Source organism: Microtus pennsylvanicus, chromosome 1, assembly GCF_037038515.1.
Source record: "Microtus pennsylvanicus isolate mMicPen1 chromosome 1, mMicPen1.hap1, whole genome shotgun sequence".
NCBI lineage: Eukaryota > Metazoa > Chordata > Mammalia > Rodentia > Cricetidae > Microtus > Microtus pennsylvanicus.
The window spans coordinates 116368283-116394691 of NC_134579.1; the positions used below are offsets into that span (position 1 = coordinate 116368283).

At 46.3% G+C, this 26409-nt stretch overlaps 1 protein-coding gene across 2 annotated transcripts in view; it reads left to right on the forward strand.

The window, feature by feature from the left end:
- The window catches only part of Ptpn11 (protein tyrosine phosphatase non-receptor type 11), a 75303-nt gene extending 49396 nt beyond the window's left edge, over positions 1-25907 (forward strand). Inside the window, exons 10-16 of one of the 2 annotated variants that reach the window (XM_075980807.1) lie at positions 119-250; positions 4546-4700; positions 5544-5611; positions 6090-6241; positions 15294-15406; positions 21524-21616; positions 22199-25907. In XM_075980807.1, coding sequence (XP_075836922.1) covers positions 119-250; positions 4546-4700; positions 5544-5611; positions 6090-6241; positions 15294-15406; positions 21524-21593 — 690 coding nt within the window. In that variant the 3' untranslated portion in view covers positions 21594-21616; positions 22199-25907. Of the gene's footprint in view, positions 1-118; positions 251-4533; positions 4701-5543; positions 5612-6089; positions 6242-15293; positions 15407-21523; positions 21617-22198 lie in introns of both variants that reach the window. The other variant, XM_075980797.1, reaches the window with a different exon arrangement.
- Positions 25908-26409: the final 502 nt, after the last annotated feature.

The following is a 26409-nucleotide window of genomic DNA, read 5'->3' on the forward strand; positions in this document are numbered from 1 at the left end:
GGTGGTAGGCTCCTTTCCTTGTTGATGTCATGAGCAGGACTGGGACACTTGTTTTCTGCTGGTTTGGACTTTCATTTGGGGTTTGGACATTAACCTCTTTTCCTCTGGTCCCTTCCAGAGCAAATGTGTCAAGTACTGGCCTGATGAGTATGCACTCAAAGAATATGGGGTCATGCGTGTTAGAAATGTCAAAGAAAGTGCCGCTCATGACTACACCTTAAGAGAACTTAAGCTCTCCAAGGTTGGACAAGTAAGTATATTGTCGTATTCTAGAGACTGTGACTTCCCGTGGTTCACAGTCATTGTGGTGCTCCTGCCAGCATTAAACCTCTGTCCTGTCACTCACCGATTGAATGGCCACATTGGGTGCTTTGTAGATGCTGGGTCTGGTTCAGCACTGCCATGTCTTGTGAATAAGACAGGCACAGGTCCTGCCCTCACAGAGCCTGGAGAGATGTGGGTAAATGTAGCTACCAGCTGCTGGCCTTCAGCTCCTGTGACGTGTTCTAGAGTGACTGGTAATCCGGGCAGTGGTGGCGCATGCTTTTAATCTCAGCACTTGGAAGGTAGAGGTAGGCCCTGTGAGTTTAAGGCCAGGCTGGTCTACAGAGTGAGTTCTAGGACAGCCAGGGCTACACAGAGAAACTCTGTCTGGAAAAACAAAACAGAAAGTGACTGGTACAATGAGGCAGGATGCATAGGGGAGGGCCCCTGAAGGTATGATGCTTGCTGAGATGACAAGTGGAGGAGCCATACACGAAAGCAGAGGAAGTAGGGAGTACCCTGGGCCTCTCTGTGATCAAGGTCAGTGTGGCAGCTTTTTTTCTCCCCTCGAGACAGGGTTTCTTTATATAGTCCTAGCTGTCCTGGAACTCACTTAGTCAGACCAGGCTGACTTTAAACTCACAGGAATCTGCCTGCCTCTGTCTCAGAGGAGTGCTGGGATTAAAGTCGCATGTGACCACGCCCAGCTTTTGTCAGCTGTTTTTCACGGCTCGTGGCTCAGGATTGGTCATGGAGTGGCTAGCTCCAAAACAAAACAGGATTTGTTTTGGAGTCATTTTTATTTCATATTTAGAAGGGCTTAGTTTAATGTCTTTGGGGACTCCAAGAAACCGCTCTTGTCCTTGTAGATTATATCCATGCACAATGAGAAGCCATGCTTCAGGCCGATGTGTTCATTGTGGCTTCCCCTGCTGTCTAATTCAGCCTTCTGGGCTTAGGTATTATTTGTGTCACATACTGAAGTTCTGGCTTTAGGAAAATGGGATATAGGGTAGGAGAGGTGGCAGGGCATTGAGGAAATGTTCTCTGGTTAGGCCACATTGGGAAGAATCTTTTAAAAAAATTAGTTTGAGCCAGGTGGTGGTGGCGCACGCCTGTAATCCCAGCACTCAGGAGGCAGAGGCAGGCGGATCTCTGTGAGTTCGAGGCCAGCCTGGTCTACAAGAGTTAGTTCCAGGACAGACTCCAAAGCTACAGAGAAACCCTGTCTTGAAAAAACTAAAAAAAACCAAAAAAACAAAAACCAAAAAATTAGTTTGACTTATTTATTTATATTCTTATGTTATTTATATTCATCATTATATATTATACTATATATATTATTATATTATTCTTTTATATTATACACTATACTATAATCTACTTTATAATATATTTATATTATATTATTATATAATATATTTATATTCATTATTATTATTACTATTATTATTATGAGACAGGATTTCACTCTGTATCCCTGGATACAGAACTGGCTATAGAGACAGGATGACCTCAAATTCACAGAGATCCTCTTGCCTCTGCCTTTCTAGTGCTGGGATTAAAGGTGTGTGCCACCATGATTGGCTGAATATTTTTTTTTTATTTTATTGTGTTTATTTATTTCATTTGAGAGTTTCTCATTTTGTAGCCCTGGCTGACTTGGAACTTGCAATATAGGCCAGGCTGATCTTGAACTCACAGAGATCCACCTGCCTCATTCCTGTGTGCTGGAATGAAAGGTGTACAATGTCTAGACTGCTGTTCTTGGTCCTTTGGTTGGGAACAGACTAGGAAGGAAGCAGTGTCAGGCCCTTGGAAAGTCATTTGCAGGACATCGGGACAGTTCAGCTATTGAAGGAGAAAGAGAGACCAAAGTGTCTTCGAATTTAGAAAGTCTGACTGGACAATAGTGTTATGTCAAATGTGAGAAAAGCCAAAAGCAGAGCTGCTGTGTGGATGTCGACTTCCTTCTGGATGCATTGAGTCGAGCCTTTGAGAGGCATGTACATCAGGTGTCTGGACAGTTGTGAGTGTAACATTTGTTCCTAGCATTGTGCTGCTTGCTAGAGACAGCTGGGGAGTAACACAGATATTGCCCCCACTCTCTCAAGTTACACTCCACTGTTTAGAGTACTTTGAACCCAGGAATCACACACCCTAATATGTCACTGTAAAGTGCAATTAGGGCCAAGTCAAAGGATGCAGTGTTTTGAGATGGGTCAGGAAGGAGGTTGGTATTTACCCTAGTGATGTAGGTAGCTGGAGCTGGCACTTACACTCTGCTCTGTAGAACTAGAGGGACTAAGGTATTTGCAGGTAGAGTTTAGGACCAATTGGAGGCTACTACTTACCGTGGTAAGATGGTGGGGCTTGGCTGGAATGGTAGCAGTGGAGTGGGACAGCAGAGGGCTAGCTTGGGATTCTTATAGAGGAAAATGATGGGTTAGGTGGTGGTGAACACAGGATGACCCACAGCCTCCAGACTGCCTGAGTGGGCTGCAGGAGGAGCAACAGGAATCCTGTAGAAATGCCTTTGATCCATGGAAGTGCAAGTATCAGAGAGGCTGGGCAAAGGACAGTGACCCATGCATTGTGGGTGGGCTGTCTCCCTTATGTGCTGAGGGAAGGAGGAACAGAGCCTAGAGCTGGTGATGAACAGAAAGGGGTCTGTTTCCTGTACTCTCTGAAGGGTGTGTGCATGGGGTGTACATGCTACAGGAGGTGTGTTCATCATGGCACGCCTGTGGAGGTCAGAGGACAGCTTTCAGAGGTTGGTTCTCTTCTACCGTGGAGATTCTGAGGATTGAACTTGGGTTGTCAGGTTTTGTGGCAGGTGCCTTTACCCACTGAGCTGCCTTGCCAGCTGCCCTCTTGTGAGGTTTCATGATGAACTGCCAGGGTTGTCAGTATTTCTGAGTAGCAGGCAGTTTCTTTCCCTTGGTGCTAGTGAGAAGCCATTTGTCTTGGCACCCCCACCCCCACCTCCTGCTCCCCTGCCTTTTCCTTTGAAAGGTGTGACTCTACTGTGTGTCTTCTCTCTGGGTACTGAGATGATGTTGCTGGTCTTGTTCCATCTTGCCTACCAGGAGATTTTGAGAGGAAGATGTGGGAGATGTTGGCACACGTGTGCCTTTACAGTGGTCTGGGGGGCTAACATGGATCCCTCTGGCTCTTGCCTTGCTGATAACAGATCACCCACGTGTACAGCTCTGATATACAGCGATGCCTTGGCTCAGAAAGGTATTGCTACACAGTGAGTCTGTGCATGCTCCATTTCTCTTGCTGGCCTGTCCGTGACCCATGAAGCTATTTGAGTTTCAGGTAACTTAGTAACAACAAGGCAGTTTTTCCATGACATCAGCAAATTAAATGTGTGTAGCACACAAGAGAGTTTTTCTTTTCTTTTCTTTTTTTTTTGTTTGTTTTTTGTTTTTGGTTTTTCGAGACAGGGTTTCTCTGTGGTTTTGGAGCCTGTCCTGGAACTAGCTCACAAGAGAGTTTAATCATGGCAAGAGTCCTTGGATATGAAAAGGTTCACCAGTGGTGATTAGTATTGTAGCCTTCCTCCTTCTGTCCTCCTGTCTTTCTCTTCCTCTGTCCTTTCCTCCCTCTCTTCTTCCTTTCCTTTAATCTGTGGTCCCAGTGGCCCTGGTTCCTCTGTTGGTCCTTGGCCATTGTCACTCAGAACAGCCAGGATGTCCTCAGTTCCCAGTTACTTCCTGCTTGCTGGGAGGAGCTCTTTGTTCAGCTCCTTTAATCCCTCTGTGTTAGAAAGATTTCTTTACGAATGGATGTGAAGGCTTGAGTTATGCAATAGTGACTCTATAGTAAGGGGCTCCCTAGGATCCCATATAATTCACAGAGCCCATCTTCCAGCTATGGCAGTGCTGTCATGGGTGTGGGTCTGAGGCACCGAGGGGGAGGGTACAAGATGACGGGAGCAAATACTTGAGGGGAGGCCAGAGTTTGCCAGGTTGCAATTCCTGGAGTTGAGTGCCACCTGCCCGAGGAAGAAGGGGAGCATGGCCTAGTGTGATGATTCAGGGCTGCGCTTTGGCTACAGTTAGCCAGAGAGCAAATTGCCATGCTGGATGTTTTAGATCATCTGACAGGCAGACTCTCCCTCCAGGCTGGTCCATTGATTCTTGGAGAAGCACTCCTGGGAGCCAGAGATTCTGGGTTTTCCATTCTTGAAGGTTCTAGGAAAGCTCAGAAGCCATGAATCCTTAACCCTTGATTTATTTAATTCTGTTCTGGCTTTTCTTGGCTCTACTCCAGGGAAATACAGAGAGAACCGTCTGGCAGTACCACTTTCGGACCTGGCCGGACCATGGTGTGCCCAGTGACCCTGGAGGTGTGCTGGACTTCCTGGAAGAGGTCCACCACAAGCAGGAGAGCATCATGGATGCAGGCCCTGTTGTGGTTCATTGCAGGTGACAGCCCATCTTGGTTTCTTTTAAACTCAGAGGTCTGGGAGTCTGCTCTCTTTGGAGATGTGACCCAGTCTTCCCAGGACTCTGCTCTTCCAGCCTCCAGTCACTTCCCAGTTGGGGCTCTGGAGGCTGCTCCAGGGTCACATGGCAGAGTGTGTGGGCTATGGGATTGTATTTGGGATGGTTTGTTTCCTAAACTCTCACCTGAACCAATCTAGAAAGGAGGAAAACTTCCATTGTCCAGAGGTTTGTTTGTTGTTATTTTGTGATAGGATTTCACGATGGAGGCCAGGTTGACTTCCCCTGCTTCTTCCTTCCAAGTGCTGGGGTAGCAGGCCTGTACCACCATGACCGGCCTCCCCCCCCCCCTTTTTTTGTTTTGTTTTAAGACCACCATTAATGTAGGCTTTGCAGCTGGGTGGCTATTTAGGAAAGAAGTGAACACATTTCTTTCTTTGAATGTCTACTATGGCCTTTAAGACAGGAAGCCACGAGTCTGTGGGCAAGTTTCTATGCTCAGAAGTGCCATAATTTTCCAATTGTTTTCAAGTAAACTTGGGAGTAGAGAAAAGATGTCATGGGCTGCTCAGGGCCTCCATGCTCAGCACTGTGAACCTCGGGCAAGCCCCCATTGCACAGATGAGGAAACAAGGATACCCTAAAGGCCCATATCAGAAACAGGGAACTGACAGCTTAGGGATGGGGTGGGGAGAAACTGATGTGTACTGTGACCAATGTTGTCTAGACCCACAGAGCAGAGCCTGTGGACATTAATGGCTTGATTCCAATGTGAAACCCCCACAAGTGACTCTAGCCTCCTGCTATTTATTCTTCTACCCACAGTGCTGGAATCGGCCGGACAGGAACATTCATTGTGATTGACATCCTTATTGACATCATTAGAGAGAAAGGTAGGTCATCTGGAGGGCAAGAAGGCACAGTTTCAGTTTCTAGTTTGTGAGAGGAGAGTGCCAGGGAAAGTAGCCTGGGAGAGAGAATTCACAGGAGAAAGAAGTGGTCGTTTAAATGTGGATGAGGTTTACTTTCAGTGAGTTCCCCTGTTGAGCTGTGTTATAAAACAGTGTCCTAGAGTTCTGCTCCCACCACTGTGCCTTCTGTTACCCCTGTTGTGAGCCCCTCCAGCCACTCGTTCCTTGCCTGTGAGGTGAGCTGGCATTCTTGGGAACTGAGGGGCTTTGGACCCTAGCACTTTGTCCTAACAGCTCCTGACATTGTCCTGAGCATTAGCTCAGGAGTCCTGTTGTGTTCCCCGTGACTAGTGGTGTGGGAAAGACTAGCTCTGTGTCCCTTCCTGCTGTGGAAAGTGGATGCCCAGCAGCTCTCCCTGGCCTCATGCATTCCTGCAGCTTCAGAATCTTTGTTTTGCAGGTGTGGACTGTGACATTGACGTTCCTAAAACCATTCAGATGGTGCGGTCCCAGAGGTCAGGGATGGTCCAGACAGAAGCACAGTACCGGTTCATCTATATGGCCGTCCAGCATTACATTGAGACGCTTCAGCGCAGGATTGAGGAGGAGCAGGTATGGAACGAGGGGCTGGCACATGGGCTCAGCTCCAGACCAGGCCGCCTGGACTTGTGCTCTTAGAGTGAGAACATGGGCTTTCTTTTTCTAGAAAAGGTTAACACAGATTCCCACCCCTGTGGTCTCTCTGGAAGGTATGGCCATCCTCTGCCTTCTAGGTCAGCGAAGTGTGGTGCTATTGTCATGAGCTGACAGTCCAAGGCTTTGCCATACAGAAAGGAAGTGACTTTTATGTGCCAGACTTAGAACTCAGCCTACAGTTTCCAGCTTGCTTCAGCTTTGATCTAGGCTGGTCTATCCTGATTTCATCTTGTAAAATGAATGCCTTGTTCTTAATAGAGCATGGCAGTTTGAGCCACTAATTTGGCTGCATTGAAACAGTGAATTTCAATTTTAATAAGCTGTGCATAATGAAGAGTGTGCAGTTGGAGCCTTTCCATGTGAGGCTATTCAGAACAGATACAAAGCTGAGTTAATTAGGATGCGATAAGCAGAGGGAGATGAGGAGAGCTGTTCTTTTTGGGGAGCTTTGCTTATTCCCCTCCCGAACCCCATTGTGCTGCAGCAGATGGATGATATCTGAACACCAGCCACATTTGTCCTTTTTACTGCTATTGCTTTCCAAAAATCACAAGACAGGGGACTCAGTGTATGTCACAATGTGGCAGGCTGTTTTTTAATGGGTAGCTTTATTTTTTTTTAAAGACCATCTCACTGTGTAGCCCTGGCTGGCCTGAAACTCACTATGTAAATAAGGCTGGTCGTGTACTCATAGAGGTGCGACTGCCTCTGTCTCCCAAGTGCTGAACAAAGGTATGTGCTTCTTTACCTGGCCTAGAAAGATAGAACCACATCATCAGCCTTGGCAGAGGGAAGTGCCCCTTTCTGAGCTTAGGTACTCACCCAGACACCCATGTTAGGCTTCATTGTGCATACATTGAGAAATAAAGTGTACATAAGTATGTGAGGTCATATGATTGATTGACAAGCCACCTATCCTGAACTTCAGTGTTTTAAATCTGAATTCAGCGTGAGCCATATATATTTATGTGGCTCTAAAGAACAAACCCAGAGCTTCATGCTTTCTAGGCCAGCACTCCACCACTAATCTGTACCCCAAACCTCTAAATGTAGATGATTACTCTGAAGTTCTTTTATACACGACTTCCAGTTACATTAATTGGGGCTATTAATAGTTTAAGAGGTGCTCAAAGGATAAATTTAAAGATGTGGCACTGTGATTGCTCAGTCTGGCCAGGGACAATTCAGGAGCACACTGCTATCTTGCCAGGGGTTCTCTGTTTCGCTTGGATTTGTATGCATGTTAGAACTGAGAGGTAGAAACAGGTAGATCAGAAATTCAAGGCTATCTTTGGCTATGTATTAAGTTCCTGGTCATTGTGAGCTGTGTGGGACTTGGCCACAAAAAACCAAAACAATAACAAAAAGAAACCACCGCTACATGAAAAGAACCAACCTTTTCCCCCCACTTATTCTTAAATTTATTTAAAATATGTACGAGCCTGTGTTCGCATGTGGGTGTGTGTCCTCAGGTCCTTGGAGCAGGATGTGCACTTGGTTGTGCAGCACTGCTGAGGGGACGTGTGCTTCCCGCTGCAGGAACACTTTGTTTGCACTCTTGTTTGTTTGGTTTTTTCGAGACAGGGTTTCTCTGTGTAGCTTTGGATCCTGTCCTAGAACTTGCTCTGTAGACCAGGCTGGTCTTTAATTCACAGAGATCCACCTGCTTCTGCCTCCCGAATGCTGGGATTAAAGGTGTGTGTTGCCACTGGATGGCCCGTTTTGCACACTTACCCGTCGCCATGGCTCCCTCTTAAGCCAGGCAGATCCTTGAATTAAGGAACAGGACAAAACTCATTCAGGATAATGAATTATTTTGAAATGTAGTAATTTTCCAATTTAGGATGAGTTAAAGCCCTTTGGGAGTAAAAGAATTTGCTAGAGAAGGTTAAATGAAAACAAGAAAGTGACATTTGAGTGGAGAGCCGTGGGAAAGGAAGGGGAGAGAAAGAGAGACAGAGAATATACACACTTGCCAGCAAGAAAGAAATACATGGGGAAGTGGTGTTAGGGACAGTCATGAGTGTCTGTGTATAATAGGCCTCTTTGCAGTTTGAGAGATTGTTTTTAAAAATTTCCATTTATAGTAGTAAGTACTTTATTTGCAAAAGCAGTATGTGGTATTTCTTTATCTGACTTATCTGAATGTGAGATGTTAATATAAGCATTCATTCTCTCTTTAAACTTTGAAATGTATGCAGTATTTAAAAAGGAACATTTATAAGTATTTATATCTCTTTGCTTCTAAGTGCGTTGGTATGTATTTTCAAAAATACAAGGACATTCTGTTACCTAGTCATGATTCAGTTACCGAGTTGAGGAAGCGGACACTGATAGAAAGCTCTGTATAACCTCAGATCAGGACTGGGGCTGTAGCCCAGTATGAGAACACTTACAGGATCCTGAGATCCATCCCAGTATTATATACAAGCATACCAGGTAGAGCTACATACTTGTGGAATTCCAGTGCTTGGAGGTTCAGGCAGAAGGACTGAAAATTCCAGTCTAGCCTGGGCTACATTAGACCATCTTTTGATAAAACCGAAACCAAGCAAGAAACCAAAAATCTGGCCTGCTTTTGTAGAGGACCTGAGTTCATTTCCTAGCACCCATGTCAGGTCAGACGGCTTAAAACTGTAGGAAACTTCAGCTCCAGGGCATTCAACCCCTACCCCCAGTTCTGACCTCCGTGGGAACCTGGTCTCGTGTGCGCACATGCGTGTCCACACACACACCCCAGAAAGCTAAAATAACCCACACATCACATTCAGATTTTACAAGCTGTCCTGTCTGTGGTCAGGGTCACACCATGTTTGCAACTGTCGTGTTTCTTTGTCTTTCTTCTGAGTGACTTCTCTGTCACACTGTCCTCCATAGTTGGGAAGCTGCCTGTTGTTTCCTCTCCCAGAGACTCCAGCCATTCTGTGTTGTGCCCATTGCTGAGTTGATTCAAAACAGTCAGGTTAGCTTTGCTCCTTGAAGGTGACAGTCAGGCTTCTTCACTCAGAAGTTATTACAGGAACCTCGTGTGCATGCATGTGTGTGCATACACACACACACACACAAACATACACACACACACACACAGAGATACAAATACACACAGACACACATTGAGACCCATACATATACATCTATCTCACTTGGGGAAGAAAGATTTGGACCCATTTAACTGGGGATGTGGCACAGTGCTTAACTAGGATGACCTGAGCTTTGAGCTTGACGTCCACCATGAGAGGGAGGTGGGTGTTTGAGGAAGTAGCCTATTTTTTTTTTGCCTACTAGTTATACATTTATATAATATATATATTTATACACACACACATATTTTTTTGAAGCAGGGTTTCTCTATGTAGCCCAGGCTCTCCTAGAACTCCCTGTAGACCAGGCTGGCCTTGAACTCAGAGATCCACCTGCCTCTGCCTCCCAAGTGCTGGGATTAAAGGTGTGCACCATCACCACCTGGCTCTTTTTTTTTAATGAATGAATGAATTTATTTTTATCTGCCTTGGTGTTTTGCCTGTATGTGTGTTTGTTTAAGGGTGTTGTGTCTCCTGGAACTGGAGTTATAGTTGTGAGCCACCTTGTGGGTGCTGGGAATTGAATCTAGGTCCTCTGGAAGAGCAGCCAGCATTCTTAACCACTGAGCCATCTCTCTAGCCCCAGTAATTCTTGCTTATAAACATTAGCATAGCATTTGACAAATGACGCTTGCTATTTTTTCAGTTGTCTCCCTTTTCTCAGTTTGAGTGGAACAGTAAAAATTATGTATATTGCTGGGCATAATGGCACACGCCTTTAATTTCAGCACTCGGAGGCAGAGGCAGGTGGCTCTTTGAGTTTGAGGCCAGCCTGGCCCTAAATTGCTAGTTCCAGGCTAGTCAGAGCTATATAGCGAGATCTTGTTTCCCACCAAACAAAAGTACTGTATATATTTATTGAGAATGTACAGTGTATTTGGTGTGTAGAAACACTGTGGAGTGATTGCCATGGTCAGGTGGATCATCGCACCCAGCACCCTGCAGCCCACTTCTTCCTGTATGATGGAGGAAGGTCATTGGTTAAATAAAAAGAAACTGCTTGGTCCTCATTGGTTAGAAGATAGGTGGGAGGAGTAAACAGAACTGAACGCTGGGAGGAAGAGGAAGTGAGCTCAGACTCCACAGCTCTCCTCTCGGGAGCAGATGCCTCAGAGAGACGCCATGCCCCGTTCCCAGGCAGACACACGCGATGAAGCTCCGACCTAGAATCTTCCCAGTAAGACAGGTGCTCACAGATTATTAGAGATGGGTTGATCGGTATATCAGAATTAGCCAGTAAGGGCTAAAGCTAAAGGGCCAAGCAGTGTTTAAATGAATACAGTCTGTGTGTTGTTATTTTGGGGCAAAAGCTAGCCGAGCCAGGCAGCCGGGGTGCTGGGGACGCAGCCCCGCCGCCCTTAATACTACACCTGTGTGTGCTGAGACCGTGGAGTCTACTCTCGGCAGAGTTCCAGTTTCCTCTGCCCTGTCCAGTCTAGTGCTGAGTGTGAGGCCTCCAGAGCTTAGGATGTTATGTTTGAGGATCTGTACCTGCGACCAATGTCTTCCCACCACTAGTTCCTGATGACCCCTGCCCCATCACAGTTTTTAGGAATTGTGTGTGTGTTTCTGTGTGTGCGCTCCCTCCTTTGCCTATCTGTCTCCTTCCCTCTTTCTTTCCCTGCCTTCATCCTTTCCATGACTGGAAACTTGTGACATGGCTTGGTCATGTCTTGGTGTGTAGGAAACAGGGATGAGACCAGAAGCATAGCACCTGGGGACCTACTTCTACTTGCTGATCACATGTCAAAGGTTCTGTCAGTTCCCCAAACACCATCACCAGCTGAGGGCCAGGTGCTCAAACACGAGACTGTGGGGACCTTTCCATGCAGGCTGGAGCAGGGCCCTGGGAAGGCTGCACACTATTCTATGGAAACTATTAGGCAGTTGGAAACAGAGGAGTGGTATAAAATATCCTTGATTTAAGAGAGGACCCTGCCTCCCATGGAACAGTGAGCACCAGGATTGGGCACTGGAGCCAAAACTGATGATGATGTATATAGGTGGGAGGCTGAATGGGGGAGGGTTAGAAAGGTGAAGACTCTCTGATGGGGGTGTGGGAGAAGTCAAGTTCTGTGTTCCAGCCAGGGTCAATTGCTCTCCCATCCTGCTCTTGGCCTTTAGAGTTGAGGAAAGGTCAGAATATCTGCCCATGGAAAGTGCTTCACTGCAGATGGCTTTCGCCTGCCTGCCCCTGAGCATCAGTTGGCCATAGATGAATCACAGACATGCAGATCTTTGTCCGGGGGTTTCCTAGATACTGGAAACACAGAGCCTCCCCTCACCTGGAAGTAAAACAGAACCCCTTATCTCCATGGGGCTGAGACAAGCCCATCTGGCTTATCGATGTTCTTCCTAAATGACTAGAAGAATCTGAGCTTCTTGGGCTGCTCTCACCATCCAGATAGTTCTGCTCTGCCATATCAATTGCTCCTCCCTAGAAAACACTGGCCACTTCGTGCAGAAATAATTGGTTTTGGCTTTCAAGAAGGTATTGAGTAAGGAAAAAGGAGGTGGTTGCTCTCAGAGGGAATGTCTTCACTGCCATGCAAGTTGAGAAAGTTTTGTAGATCTTCTGTGCAGCACAAATACACTTGGTACATGCAGATGAAGTTTTGCTAGCTGGAGGAGCTTCTCCTGTTTTTGCTCTAATTCTTTTTGTGAGCATCACCCATCCTGTACCCTCTCCTCCCCCACCTTCCTTTGCTCTTCCCGTCTTCTTCAGTGTCAGAGATGAGATTTGAGACAAGGTCTCTTTCTTTTAAAATATTTATTTTATTTATAATTCTGTGTTATGTGTGGGTATATTTGTGAAGGTCAGAGGTGACAGACATCCTGGACCTGAAGTTATAGGCAGGTGTGATCTATCTGAGATTTGATCTTACCTGTTATGCCATCTCTCCAGCCCAGAGTTGAGGTTAGGTTCCTGTTTCTCCTGCCTCCTTCTCCCAGGTGCTGTGATTCTGGGTGTGCACAGCCACTGGGCTTGTTTTCCTTCCCAGGGTGTGCTCTCACACCCCTGTGGCTCAGGAGCTCTCCTTGCTGCTCATTTCCCCAGAGTGAAGAGAGAGTGGTCACCATGGGGTCACAGCCTTGATTGGATTTGTTGTCACAGATGCCTTGTTGCCTTTGCTCTGGGAGCACATCCATGTGTGGTGTTTAACTCCTCACCCAGTGTGGTCATCCCTCAGCATCCAGGGAGACTTAGTCTTAGACACAAGGTCTACAGATTCTCTTGTCCCTTGTGGAAGGTCTTAGCTTTTCAGAGAACTTGCTCTGTCCTCATGTAGCCCAGGTTGGCCTTGAGCATGGGAAAAGTCTGTGCATGCTTAGTACAACATTGTTTGCGGATATTTTTGATTCATGGTTGAATCTGTGTAGAAGCCACAGATATAGAGGGTGACTGTATGAAGTTGATAATGTTCCCTCTCTCACCTCCTCTGCCTCAGCCCAGAGTGGGGCTGGGATATTAGAAATGGCCCTGTAGAATGTAGGCTTGTGCTGTGATATCTCTCTGCAGGGACCCCATCCTCCAGGGCTCACCTGAACTTTGGGTCTCAGCACCTTCCTGAGGAGTTTGTTGCAGTGTGAGTAGCTTATGTCTGGTATCAGCTGCCTCCTTCCTGTGTGTGCAGGCTGGTGTGCTATGCTCCGTGGTCTGTGTGCAGGGACCTTGGTCCTGAGTACTTGTGGGTCTGCTGGGCTCCAGTCAGTCTCTGTCTGGTAATGTAGCTCAGTTTCTCTTTGATACCCTCGCCCCCTGTCATCTGTCTACATTCCTGGAACCCCAGAGCAACCCTAAGCTTCATACTATATTTACTTGTCTTCATGTAGAGACAAGAGCCAATATAGCCCAGACTTGCCTCTGACTCCGAAGCTGAGGATGAACTTGAACTTCTGATCCTCTCTGAGCTCTATCTTCCTAGTACTGAGATCATGAGTGGTTAGTGTGCTCTGGGGATGGAAGCCAGGGCTCCTATGGTGGGCAAGCAGTCTACCAAATGGGCCACAGCTTTCGTTCCCAAAGTGGCTTCCTTTGTTTAAAGGACATGTCCTGGAGAAGAGGTTCAGTCACTAAGAGACCTTGCCACTCTTCCAGAGTTCCTGAGTTCAGTTCCTGATAACCGATGTTGGCAATTATAACAACAGCCTATAACTTCAGTTTCAGGAAATCTAATGTTCTTTTCTGGCTTCCAAGGGCACTTTGACACATGTGGCATGCACACAAATAGAGCATTGTACATATATCAATTAAACACAAATATAGACATCTTGAAACTGCATAGACCCCATTGTTCACTAGTTCAGATATTGACCAGTGGGATCCGGAGTATTATTGTGTCTTTTACTTATCATTTTATTTTTTATAACTTATTTTTTATTATATGTGCATTGGTGTTCTGCCTGTTTTGTTTGTGTGAGGGTGTCAGGTCCCCTGGAATTGGAGTTACAGACAGTTGTGAACTACCATGTGGCTGCTGGGAATTGAACCCAGGTTCTCTAAAATAGGAGCCAGTGTTCTTAACTGCTGAGCCCATCTCTCCACAACCCCCCCCCCCAGGCATTTTATATGAATCCATTTGCACACAGTCCTCTTCTTTCCTCTCCTCTGCTACACACTGTTTTACTATATGAACATATAGTTCTTTTGCTCCTTTAGGAATTTCTGAAGAGCATCACGTGCTAGTTACCCTATAATCCCTGTACAGTTTTTAGGGTTCCATGGAAGGGTTTCCCTGTGAAACATGGATGCAGTTCATCCAATGCATGCTTTTTTATTTTCACTAAAGACTAGCTAGTTAGTGCCACTTTCACTGTTGAGAACCAGATAGCATCTTTTCTTTTCTCCAGTGCCAGGGGTCAATCCCAGAGCCTTGTGCAACCAGACAGGAAGTACTTATTACTAATTATGTCCCCAGCCTACCAGTTTAACCTCTCTGAGCAACTGATGGTGGTTCTCAGGAGTATGTCAGTCTTTAGTATTAGCACTGCCTAACAGTGCTCCTGCTCCCTTGATGGATTCCACTTTGAGAATTGGCAATCTGCAGGTGAATTTGCAAAAAGGTGACCGGCCAATGGGATGGTACAGTGGTTAGAAACACTTGCTGTTCAAACCTGATGACCCTAAGCCCAATCCTCAGTGACTTGGAGGAAGGAGAGAGCTGACTCTATAGGTTTGTCTTCTGCTCTCTACACATGTGTGGCACGTGTGAGCCCTTACACATCACATATACATATAAAGACATTGTGAGATGAGATTGTATTTCCATTGATTCTCTTGTTGGTTTCCTTGCCTTGCCACATCATTAGAGTCAAATAACATTTTAAGGAGCTGTGTTCTTTTCTGATGTGTATTAGGAATTAGATTGTAGGGTTGGTGGAGTATCTCAGTGCCAGAGCACATGCTCAGCCTTGTGCAAAGGGCTCTGGGTGCCATCCATCCCCAGTGCTAAATGAATAAAGTACATTATTGTGCCTTCTATCCCTGCATGCATTTCTACTTGAAGTGAGTCCTTCTGGAGTATATCCCTTTCTTACTGTCATCTAAACATGGTGGAGTGGGCACATGCCCGAAGTGGTTAGAGTTCCTTGCAAAGGCAGCAGGAACTCTGCACATAGGAGCAGGGTCTCTGGCCTGGTTCAGTGGGCATTTCCTTCATTCCTACAACTCTGGGAACTCTGGGATACTGTGGTCACAGAGCACCCCTCTTGAGGATGCTGGGGCAAGGAGGAGACAAGCTCCTGACAGTGTGTTCTTAATGTTTTGGCCCCTCCATGTCTCTCTCTTTTTCCTTGATAAAGTAAAAAGTTCTTTTGTTTCTGTATTCTTAAAAAAAAAAAAAAAACAAACCCACAGCCGTCTTACCTGTGTTTTTTCCAACTTTCAGAAAAGCAAAAGGAAAGGACATGAATATACCAATATTAAGTATTCTCTGGTGGATCAGACGAGTGGCGATCAGAGTCCCCTGCCACCTTGCACCCCAACACCACCCTGTGCAGAGTAAGTAGTGATGTGTCAGCTTAGCTCTGGTAAAAGCTAATGCAGTTGTTTACAGTATTTCCCTTTCACACTTGCTTGCTACCCACTGATAATACATGGGAGTGGTTGGGGTTGAGGCTCTCTAGGAACTGTGTGGACAATGTCTAAACAGAGTTTCAAGGTCCCTAACCAGTATGCACATGCAGGGCCCTGTGTGACCTCAGCCTGTTAGGTCAGGGTTCTCAAGGGGAAGTCTAATTTTCCTTTTGCAGGAGAATTATTTCAGTGGAAGGTGCTGTCCCTTACAATGTACTTTGGCTCGTTGACAAGTAAGAATAAATAAGTTCTCTATTCATGTGTGAGCATGACTATGGTCTGCCAGTCTACCTGCCAGGCAGATTTTTGGTTTTTTTGAGACAGGGTTTCTCTGTGTGTAGCCCTGACTGTCCTAGAATTCACTCTGTAGACCATGTCAGAGAGAGATCCACCTGTGTAGTAATAAGGGGCGGCGGGGCTGCGTCCCCAGCACCCTGGCTGCCTGCATGGCTAGCTTATGCCCCGAAATAACAACACACAAACTGTATTCATTTAAACACTGCTTGGCCCGTTCTCTTCTAGGCTAATTCTCACATATTAATTTAGCCCATTTCTAATCATCTGTGTGTAGCACCCCAAGGTGCGCTTACCGGGAAGATTCTAGCCTACGTCCATCCTGGGTCGGAGCTTCATCGCATGTGTCTGCCCAGGAGCGGGGCATGGCGTCTCTCTGAGACATCTGCCCCCGAGAGGAGAGCTGTGGAGTCTGAGCTCACTTCCTCTTCCTCCCAGCGTTTTGTTCTGTTTACTCCTCCCACCTATCTTCTAACCAATGAAATGGGCCAAGGCAGTTCCTTTATTAGCCAATGACCTTCCTCCATCATTTCCCCTTTTTCTGTTTAAACAAAAAAAAAGGCTTTAACTTTAACATAGCAAAATTACATATAACGAAACAGTTATCAAGTAAAAGTTACAATAATCTTTATCATAACTAAGGAAAACTATAACTATAACTAACTATTCTTAACTCCATCAAAGACTCCAGAAAGATACAATACTACATAAGCAAACAAGAAAAAAGCAACTTTTAAAACTCTAGAAATGACAGAGACATCTCGCTGCCTGGACAGTCACCCAAAGTTCCTCTGTACCATTGGGGCATCCATCTTCAGCCTTCAGGCCCATGGTATCCAGCAGACATTTCCATAAAGCAGGAAAATTCAAAGTCAGTTCAGTCACTGTCTGTTGTGTCCTGCAGAATGTCTCGCAGACTCTTTGATAAATCAGGAACCCCAAAAGACCATCTCACCTTAGGCAAGTTCAGTAGTCCTCTCTCTGTGGATTCTCTGTGTCCAGGTTATGCAATAGTCCAGGCAAGAGCAGTTTCTTGCCCAAATGGCTATCAAACTCCATAACGAGCCTCTTCGATGCCCATCTTCTTCTTGAAGTAGATTGGTGCTGCCAGGAGCAGAGTGTCTCATTGTCATGAAAAGTCCTAAGTTATTAAAACATTTAAAATGCCATATTCTATAATCTTTGAAAATATGAAGAATGCCTATCTAAAATATATCTATGCACATCTAGAAAATCTTAACTAACATGACTACAAACTTGACTATTATGATTATCTATTAACTACCTAGATACATTACATTTTTAAATGAACTACACAATCACAATACCTTAATAAAGATCAGAAATACATATACATATAACAAAATTGACCTTAAATCTCTATCAATAAAGCAAAATCTATACTAATGCAAATTATTCATATCTATATCATATCCCCCTTTAAATGTAAAAGAACATTTATAAACCATATTTGGGAACATGGGCGCAGTTTTTTCTCTCCAAACTGCTTCCTGCTGAATGGGGGCGTCGTTAATTAGGTCTTTCATGGTATAACCTGTGTGCTAGTTTCATCTCAGTTGGCAGTTGAGCGAAGCAATTTTCTGAAGATGTTCACAACAACCTTTCAGGAGAGCTTGGTCTATCATACCAAATTGGAATAGAAGAAATCCACAGGGTCTGGTCCTCTGTGAAAACAAAAGAAGACCCTCTCCAAAGCATCGTATTCTTAGACCCAAATTTTGAAATCGTAATACCCTTATATCCATTCTGGTTTAGCTTGGTAATGAAATGTCTCTCTGTACTTAGCTCCTTTACAGTCAAAAATTTTAAAGAAAGCACAATGTACATAATCCAGACTCTCTGTGAATTTTCCATTTTTACGTGGCTTATTTTTCTTTATTTCTTTTAATCTCTTAACTATCTGTACTCTGTCTCTTTAAAGACTTTACCTTTTTTTTTTAAACCATTAACTTTATTCTCTATATTCTTTTTCTTCTCTCTCTCAAGCCTACGTACATTCATCCAACAGTGTGACTTATTTAGTGGTCTGAATCTGTCCTATTGTGAATCTGCAATTTTTTACTATCCAGGAGCACTTTTGATTTGCGCCTTTAAATCACTAGGCGCTTAAGAATCTAAGCTGTGACATTCCTAGGTTAACTTTTTGCTTTTTGAGTGTATATCTTTGACCTGGAATAACTGTGTAGACCAGGCTGTCTTTGAACTCTCAGAGATCCACCTGTCTCTGCCTCCCAGGCACTGGGATTAAAGGTGTTTGCTACTATACCTTGAACTCACAGAGATCTGTTTGTCTCTGCCTTTTAGGCACTGGGATTAAAGGCGTGTACTACCACGCCTTGAAGTCACAGAGGTCAATCTCCCTCTGCCTTCCAAGTGTTGGGATTAAGGTGTGTACTACCACACACAACAACTCTCTTTCATTTTTTACTTTTAAGAACTTAACTTTTAGTTTGCATATATTTTTAACACACTGTAAATTATTTTTAAAATTTTCTTTGTCTTTGACGCTCTCTTTACTGTATCTCTCTCTGTTTTTCTGACCACATGAGTCTTTAATTTACCAAGCAATCTCAGTAGGACTAAAGCCATGGCTTTGACGGCTAGATCCAGTCCATTCCTTAGCTTTCCAGCCTCATGGCTGAGGTACTGGCTGTAGCCATGTTTACTGCCACAACTCTATGGCATTTCAAGGTCCCTGCCAGCCAGCGAGCTACAACAGACAACACTCAAGTCCTCTCTCTGTAGCCGGCCCTCCTGTCTCAAACAGTCAGAGTTTGCCCTGGCAGGATGGCCCAGAAAGCCAGCATTTTTAAATGGCGCAGCTTTTTCCCTGCTCTGGCTGAAAACCGAAAAGCATGCGGTCAGCTTTTCGTCAACACCATTTAAGTGTTTCGTGGCAGGACCTCTTAATGAGCTGCAGGGTTTTGCAGCTAAAGCTGAGTCAGGAAGCTTCTCTTAGATGAGAGCACTTGCTTGCCTCTAGCAAGCAGAGTGCCACAAATGCTTTAAAGCCAGAGTTCACACTGGCAGCACAGCCCCAAGAAGCTGCGCTTTAAAATGACACAGCGTTTTTTCTGCTGCTGTTGCCGAATCAGGAAATCTCTCTACTGCACGCCACCAACAAACAGCAAAAATCTGTGTTAAACTCTCTCTCCCTTATTTTTAAGCCTTCTCAGGTTTTTTAAGTGGGTTTAGTCCATCACGTCGGGCGCCATTTGTAGTAATAAGGGGCGGCAGCGGGGCTGTGTCCCCAACACCCCAGCCGCCTGCTCGGCTAGCTTATGCCCCGAAATAATTACACAGACACTGTATTCATTTAAACACTGCTTGGCCCTTTAGCTTTAGCCCTTACTGGCTAATTCTGATATACCGATCAACCCATCTCTAATAATCTGTGAGCACCTGTCTTACCGGGAAGATTCTAGGTCGGAGCTTCATTCGTGTGTCTACCTGGGAGTGGGGCATGGCGTCTCTCTGAGGCGTCTGGTCCTGAGAGGAGAGCTGTGGAGTCTGAGCTCACTTCCTCTTCCTCCCAGCGTCCAGTTCTGTTTACTCCTCCCACCTATCTTCTAACCAATGAAATGGGCCAAGGCAGTTCCTTTATTAGCCAATGACCTTCCTCCATCACGCCTGCCTCTGCTTCCTGAGTGCTGGGATTAAAGGCGTGCGCCACCACTGCCTGGCCCAATTAAGTTTTTAAGCACAAGGGTCAGAAAGCCAGAGCCCACAGACCTAGCTTTGTTTTTTTAAAGGAGTTTTTAAAGAAGAAAAAGGGCATCTATCCCAGTAGGAAATGATGGGCAACTATGAATAGGCTTGCTGCAGAAGAAGCAATGGGCGGCTTAGGACACACAGGGAACAAGAAGGGAAAGCTTGAAGCTCTCTCCGCTGACCAGATGAAGTCAGAAAGGCAGTGTCCAGCAGTGATGAGGATAGTTTTGTTTTCAACGAACAGCTGTCTATCCCACAGTAGCAGTTCAGGACCTTGGTTCAGCTCCACGGGACAGCTTGCCTTGGCAACTCCAGCCAGAGCCTTAAGAGTACAGTGACCTTTGACCTTGTACCTTGGAGAGTTCGTCTTATGGAAGCGCTCAGATCTTGGGAATGTTTTTCTTCCAGAGGCATTCAGCATGACATCATCTTGATAGTTTAAGAATTTGGAAGATACTTTAATAGTACACCTGTGACAGGAAGCCATTTGATGTTTCCAGCATGTGAGATGAACTAGAGACATTCCAAAGTGGAGTGCTGAAGGACCCATGTCCTGTCAGTCAGACTTCACATAGCCCTGAACTTTGGATGGAAAAAGGAAATTAGTTCCTGACTTTACAGTTAAATACTACAGAGTCCCTAGTATTCAGCAGCTGTGGAGTTGTCAGGGTTTTGAATATTTAACCAGCAGTGTGCTATATCTGTCTCTACAGATCTATGCCTGTGTCTGTTAGATAGACACACTCTTGAACCTGGAGCCACAGGCTGATGCTTACCACTTTCTTGAAGGCAACTAACTGTCTCCAGGGCATTTGGGGGTGAAGTACCCCAGTCTTCCGTGCTGATGCTCTGTAGCATGTCTTTAAAGACTCTCAAGAGAGGCAGGACTCTGACAGGACCCATATTCACATTTCAGGATACCCAGGTTCCTGCAACTTAAATGATAGTTTTCAGGGCTATTGGCACAGGTTAACACTGAAGTCTGCTGTGATCTTTCCTCCTCATTTTGCTCCTCCTGTCACCCCAATGCCTGGTGTCCTAAGGGCCCTGGCTTAGCCACAGTCCCTCAGACCATACCCCTCTGCCCCTCATGCACCATGGCCTGGGAAAGGAAAACCCCAAAGCATAACACACACATTGGTTCTTTCCAGAAGACCTTTGCCAGTTCCTGGTTTAAAGTGAAATACATCAGGACAGCCTTTGTTAGCCTAGTCATGTGGCTAGCAGCTTTGCCATTTGTACAAAGTCACTGTCCGTCATAACATTTACTTTCTGTCCCCTGGCATCTGGCTTGTTTGCCTCTGCTGTGGGCTTTTAAAGCCCCACTGACTTTAATATTGGCACTACATGGCTCTGAGAGCAGATAGAACCCTGTGTTTACATTCTCTCTCTGTTAAACACAGGGATGAAGTCCTGTGGCAGCAGTGTTCTCTCCTGAGTCACTTTCCCTCTTCCTGTTTCCCTCTCTCCCAGCAGACTGCCTGGGGATGGTGGTGCTTTAAGCCACTAGGTGCGGTAACTTGCTGGGGAGCCAGCCCCTTTCCCATGAAGCTCACCTGCTGCTGACAGGCCACTCTGCCTCATCCTTCGTGCATATAGAATGCACATCTCAGGTCCCTGGGGCTTCTCAGAGTTCCCATCCTCCTGGCCCACACAGACTCCTCTGATACCCTTCTTAACAGAAGGAGGCTGGCCCTTGGATGTTTTTTTAGATCTTCACCCAAGGTTCTAAAGGTGTCTGGAGCCTGCCTTCCTGTTCTGATGCTTCTGTCGGACATGACCACAATTCCTGTCTTGTGTGCACAGGACCCAACTCCTTTGTTATCCTTCAAGCAGCCTTCGCTCCATTCACACTCAGAAGGCATAGGACTCAAGGCCCCTGCTGCTTTTCCAACTTCATAATGATACTGCACATAAGTGTCTGAGAGCTCCTGAGTGAGAAGGGGGTCTTAGCAAAGCTAGGCCAGACAGCACATGGCAGGAGTTCAGGTGTCTTCCTTCTTCCTTTCTCTGCAGAATGAGGGAGGACAGCGCTCGAGTCTATGAGAATGTGGGCCTCATGCAACAGCAGAGGAGCTTCAGATGAACCCCACTGGCGGCAACACGCAGGTATTTAAACACTACAACGTTTTCTGGGACTGTGTTTCACAGCGTTCCTAGACAGGCAGGTGATTTGTGTATGCTAGAGCAAAACATACTGCGATGAAGCTTTGCAAACCAGCCTCTTTCTCTGGCCTTGTCCCTCTCCAGGCCGGGTTTAAGGTTTACAGTTCACTGAGCATTAAAATCAGATCAGATAACTGCATGGGGTGGGGCTGGCACATAACAGCAAGCAGTTGGCTGTGGCAAAGTTCTGCAGATAGAACTGGGCTTGAGTGGCACAGGCCCTGCTACCTGTGATCTCTTGGCATCAGGAGCAGCCGTGCCTCTCATGGCGTTTGATTGGGTCATTTCCCTGTGAAGTGCCTCCCTATCAGTCACCATTGGTCCATATACATGATGCCAGCTTGTATGGTACGTTAGAAACACACAGTATAGTATCACAGCTAAAACTCTTGTCAGTAACAGTGTAGTTTAGCAGAGAACATTTGTCTAGCATGTGTGTGTGACACGCTAGTTTTGGTGCCCAGCACCTTCCGGAAAGTATGACACTTTCCATGCTTATAGATGTGCAATTTCTTTCCACCCCAGATGCGAACTTTCACCCCTTCCCTAAAAATGTCACGAATAGACGAGAAAGTCTCCAGGACCCATGTGTTCAGAAGCTCGCCCACCTGGGTTGTCTAACTGCTTTTTGAGAAGCAAAGTTTGGAACCATTTGAAGAGCACGCATCTAATCGGCACCTCCCTTCCTCAGATAAGGAGAAACCGCTCTGCGTTGTCAACAGTGCTGTTTTTATAGAATTGGCTTTGAATTGTGGAAGCAGCTAAATTGTGCTCTGTATTTTACACATTATGGGACTCAAATTCTAGTTATGGGCAGGATTTTGTTTCTTTTAATGACCTTAACTGATTTGATTCCCCCACCCCCCACCCCCTCTCTTTGGGGAATCATGGGCCCCTTGTAAGAAGAAAGGATTTGGAAATTCAGGAACAGCTTCTCCAAGAAGCCAGCAGTCTGTAAACCACTGCTCATTTTACACTGGCCAGGGGTTGCTTAGGGCTGCCCATCATCACAGACTCACTGTTCAGTTCCAGGGACTGGGAGACCAGGCTGTAGTGTTGCACTGGTGAGGGCCTTCTGGCTGTGCCACGGCAGATGGGAAGAGTGAGGGCTGGCCTCACTCTTAAGGCAAATCAGTGACTCCACCTTCAAGATCCAGCTGCTCCTGAGCGTCCCAACTGTCAACACCATGGCATCCGGGATTCTCTGCACTCCCTACAGATGCATATTGGGGCACATTCGACACAGAGTGACCCAGTCAAGGACAGTTCACTTTGGTAGCAAAATGATCGTTCAACCAGTGATGAGAGTCAGGATAAAAAGTCATGACCAAAAGGCCATGGGAATTGGCAGATGAGAAGCCTTTCCTCTGAAGGTGACCCCTTGGCTTCAGGTGGTGACAGACAAGCTGTTTGGGAAAGTGGCTGTTGTCTCTGCACTGCTGTCACCATCTGTATTAGTAAGACCCTGGGTGAGTGGCATTTGTTCTTCACTTGTTCCTGACTGGCCCACACCACCCCCATTCTTCGGTCTTATCTGGGCTTGCATGAGCCCATCTGCCCTGTGAGGGTCACTTGGGGAGTTGGCAACATGGCTGAGACCCTTAGCTTCTGTCTCAATGCGCTGTCTTCCAGGTCTCTTCTCCTGGGTGTCCGAAGAGACACTTAGCTTCTGTCTTCCATATCTCTTCTCCTGGGTGTCTGTAACCTCACTAGCAGGGAGGCTGGGCCTTTTTGTGTCCCCCAGGGCTTAAAGGCAGAAGTGTTCTTCTTCAGATTCAGGCCTGGAATGACCATGGCTTCTTCCATGGCTCTCTGTGTGGTAATCAGACTTATCCTTAGGTGTTTAGTGGAGGTGCCATGCTCTAGGGCCACCAATCTGTCAGATGGCCTCAGACTGTGCTGTGGGTGAAGCAAGTGGCTGTAGTTATCAGGCTGCTTATAGTAGCTGGTGTAAACTGTGGGTCAGATGAGAAATGTAGAGCCCATTCTAGAAGCTTCTGAGCCAATTTTTCTGGCACCACACATGTGTTGCACTACCCTTACCTGAAGACCTGGTGTGGTAAGGGTGTGAGTGTTTGGGAACGAATGGAAGCTTGTTCCTGAAGCCCTGCAGATGAGTGAAGGTGATGCTTCATTGGGCCTTGGTTGAGCGTGAGGAGTGGCAGTCCTGGCCGGGCCTCCTGTCAGGTCTGGTCAGCCACTTGTGCTCTCACCAAGCAGCAGGATTTGCTGATGTTCTGCCATAAGTGCCTTCTCCAGAGACACCCCGTCTGCCTGCGTGCTGATCGTTGAGAGCATGTTTCAATGAAAGCATTCAGATATTGATGCTCATGACAGAGAGTGGCACAGCCTCCACTCACATTCCTGAAAGGAAGGACTGGACTCTTGCACTCATTCCTTTCTGAGGCTTCCCATTCCCTGGCAGCCTGAGGTGGTTGGGCAGTACAGGGCCCCCATTTTCTCAGAGCATGTGTGTTGATCCTTGGCCCCTTCTCCACTGGACTCATTGCTTCAGAGCACAGCGTGGCCTTGGCCGTGTTCCCTCATCAGGGGAACGTGGGGACTGCTACCTTCTCACAAGCCTGTGACGATCAGGATCCCAAATCCTATTTTGTAGCACATTGTCACAATGAATAATGTTGGGGATGATGGTAATATCTAGACTCTGGACTCTGGGGACTACGTCTCTCACCAGCACACACAGGTTGGCTGTCCAGCTGATCTACTGAGTTAACGTCTCTGCCTGCAGCTCAAGATCCCGGAGCAGACTTGTTCTTAGCCCACTGTGTTCAGTACAGCATGTGGTTTCCTTTGGCTCCCAGAAGCCAGCCAGTTGTCACGCCAGTAAGGGAACAGATTCCTACGAGTCCCTGGGTCTCCCGGATCTGTCAAGTGTGGTGGGTGCAGTGTCTCAGGAGAGGGTGCTCTGTGTTGGAGGCAGGAGCAGTGTCTGGGAAGGTATTGGAGGTGTGGATTTGAAACAGTGGGAATGAAAGTTGCAGAAGTGGTTCGTGGGCAAGTTGGAGAGCAGACTAGATGTGACACACGCGGTCCCCTCACTGCTGAGCCTTTTAAATTAGAAACATAGGATTTTATATATGGGGGAAATTGTCTAGCACATGGTATTGGGGTTTCTAGAAAGCCACACTTAAGTCTTAGTAAGAAGGCTTGCCACACTGGTGTGTGGCCCTAGTGATGCCCCAGGTTGCCTCTGCCATCATAGTCGGTGCCTTTCTGATGGAGAAATTGGGGTTAGAAAAGACTGTTGGGTGTTGTCAGCTATGTTCTTACAGAGCTGGTGGCCTTCAATGACTTTGAATTGGTCAGGGAATTCAAGAACATAAGCGTTGTTTTCCTATGCCAGGACCGAGGCAGGTGCACTTGTGAGGTGTTCTGTAGATTCGTGATCCTTAGGGAAACAGACTGCAGGCAGAAGTGCAAGCCCAGTGCAGGCTTTGCTCCTGTCGGTTGTCAGGGGTCGCTTTACAGCACACAGTCGTCCTGGTTTCAGATGCCTTCCTTAGGGCATCTGTGCTAGTCTGCCGTTTACTGAACCTTTCCCCTTTTTGGAAAGAAGCTCCTGAGTAGAGTTCATTGTGTCTCCCATCACTAGCAGCTGCTGCTTTTCTGGGTGGTCTGGACACAAGTGAGAGCAAAGAGCAGTTGCTGTCGGTGCTGTAGAACTTGGCTGCGCATCAAACTAATTTTCACAAGTATTCCTCCTAAACCTCAATCATGGGATTAATAATTTGCCTGTTTATTTATGACCTAATTGTGACTCCTATTAATAAAAGCTAATGGGAAAGGCCCCTCCCTGAGGCTGATGACTAGACTCACGTTTAACTTCCCTACAGCATTATGAAGCACCAGGCAGAGTATTAAAGAAATATTTTATTGAAAATTCTGTCCTTTAAAAGGAACATGTTTTTGGGTGTCATCATTTTGGTGTGCATCATGTAAGTGTTGGCTGTTTGCTGTTTATTACACTATAGTGGCAGGAGATGCACTCAGCTGCCGTTCTGCCCACACCATGTAGTCTGCGATTCTTTTTTAAGTGACTCTAACAGAATAGTTCATGTAGGGGAACCTCAGAGGTCATCACCTCCCCACCTGTGTCATGAGTGTCAGCTGCTTTCTTAGCTGAAGTCATCAGAGTGTATCTGCATACAGAGGCAGTGTATTTGTGAGTTGTCTGAAACTAAAAAATAGAATACAACCATTTTCTTGTATTACAGTATTTGTCATTTTCTTTGTTGGCATGTCTGGGCGTGGGGTGGGAAGCAGGGGGATGATGGCATCTCAGGCAGCAGTTCTGCTGGAAGGACTCTGCAAGGTAAGGGTCTCATTGCTGGCATGCCTTTTGTGGCTTCCAGGGACAAGCAGGAATTCTGGCTACAAGGACTTGGGAGTGAATAAAGATCCCAAACCGTGTGACCACTGTGGGACCGACGTGAAGCAGGGTTGGGGGAGTGATGTTCTGGTGTGTGCACCAAGGGACAGCACTACACTTGAGACATCAGTGCTCCCTGTACAAGGCATGTCCAAGCAAGAGTGGGTGGGGTCTTTAGTTTGTAACCCTGGAGGGGTTACACCTATGTTAACCTGGGGCCTCACCTATGTTAGTACTTGAGTCCACTGCAACCCCTCACTGGGGGATTCTAGACAGGCTTTCTACTGCCAAGCCGTGATGCCTAGCTCTGGGCCGTGTTCTTCCGACCACAGCATGTTATTGGACA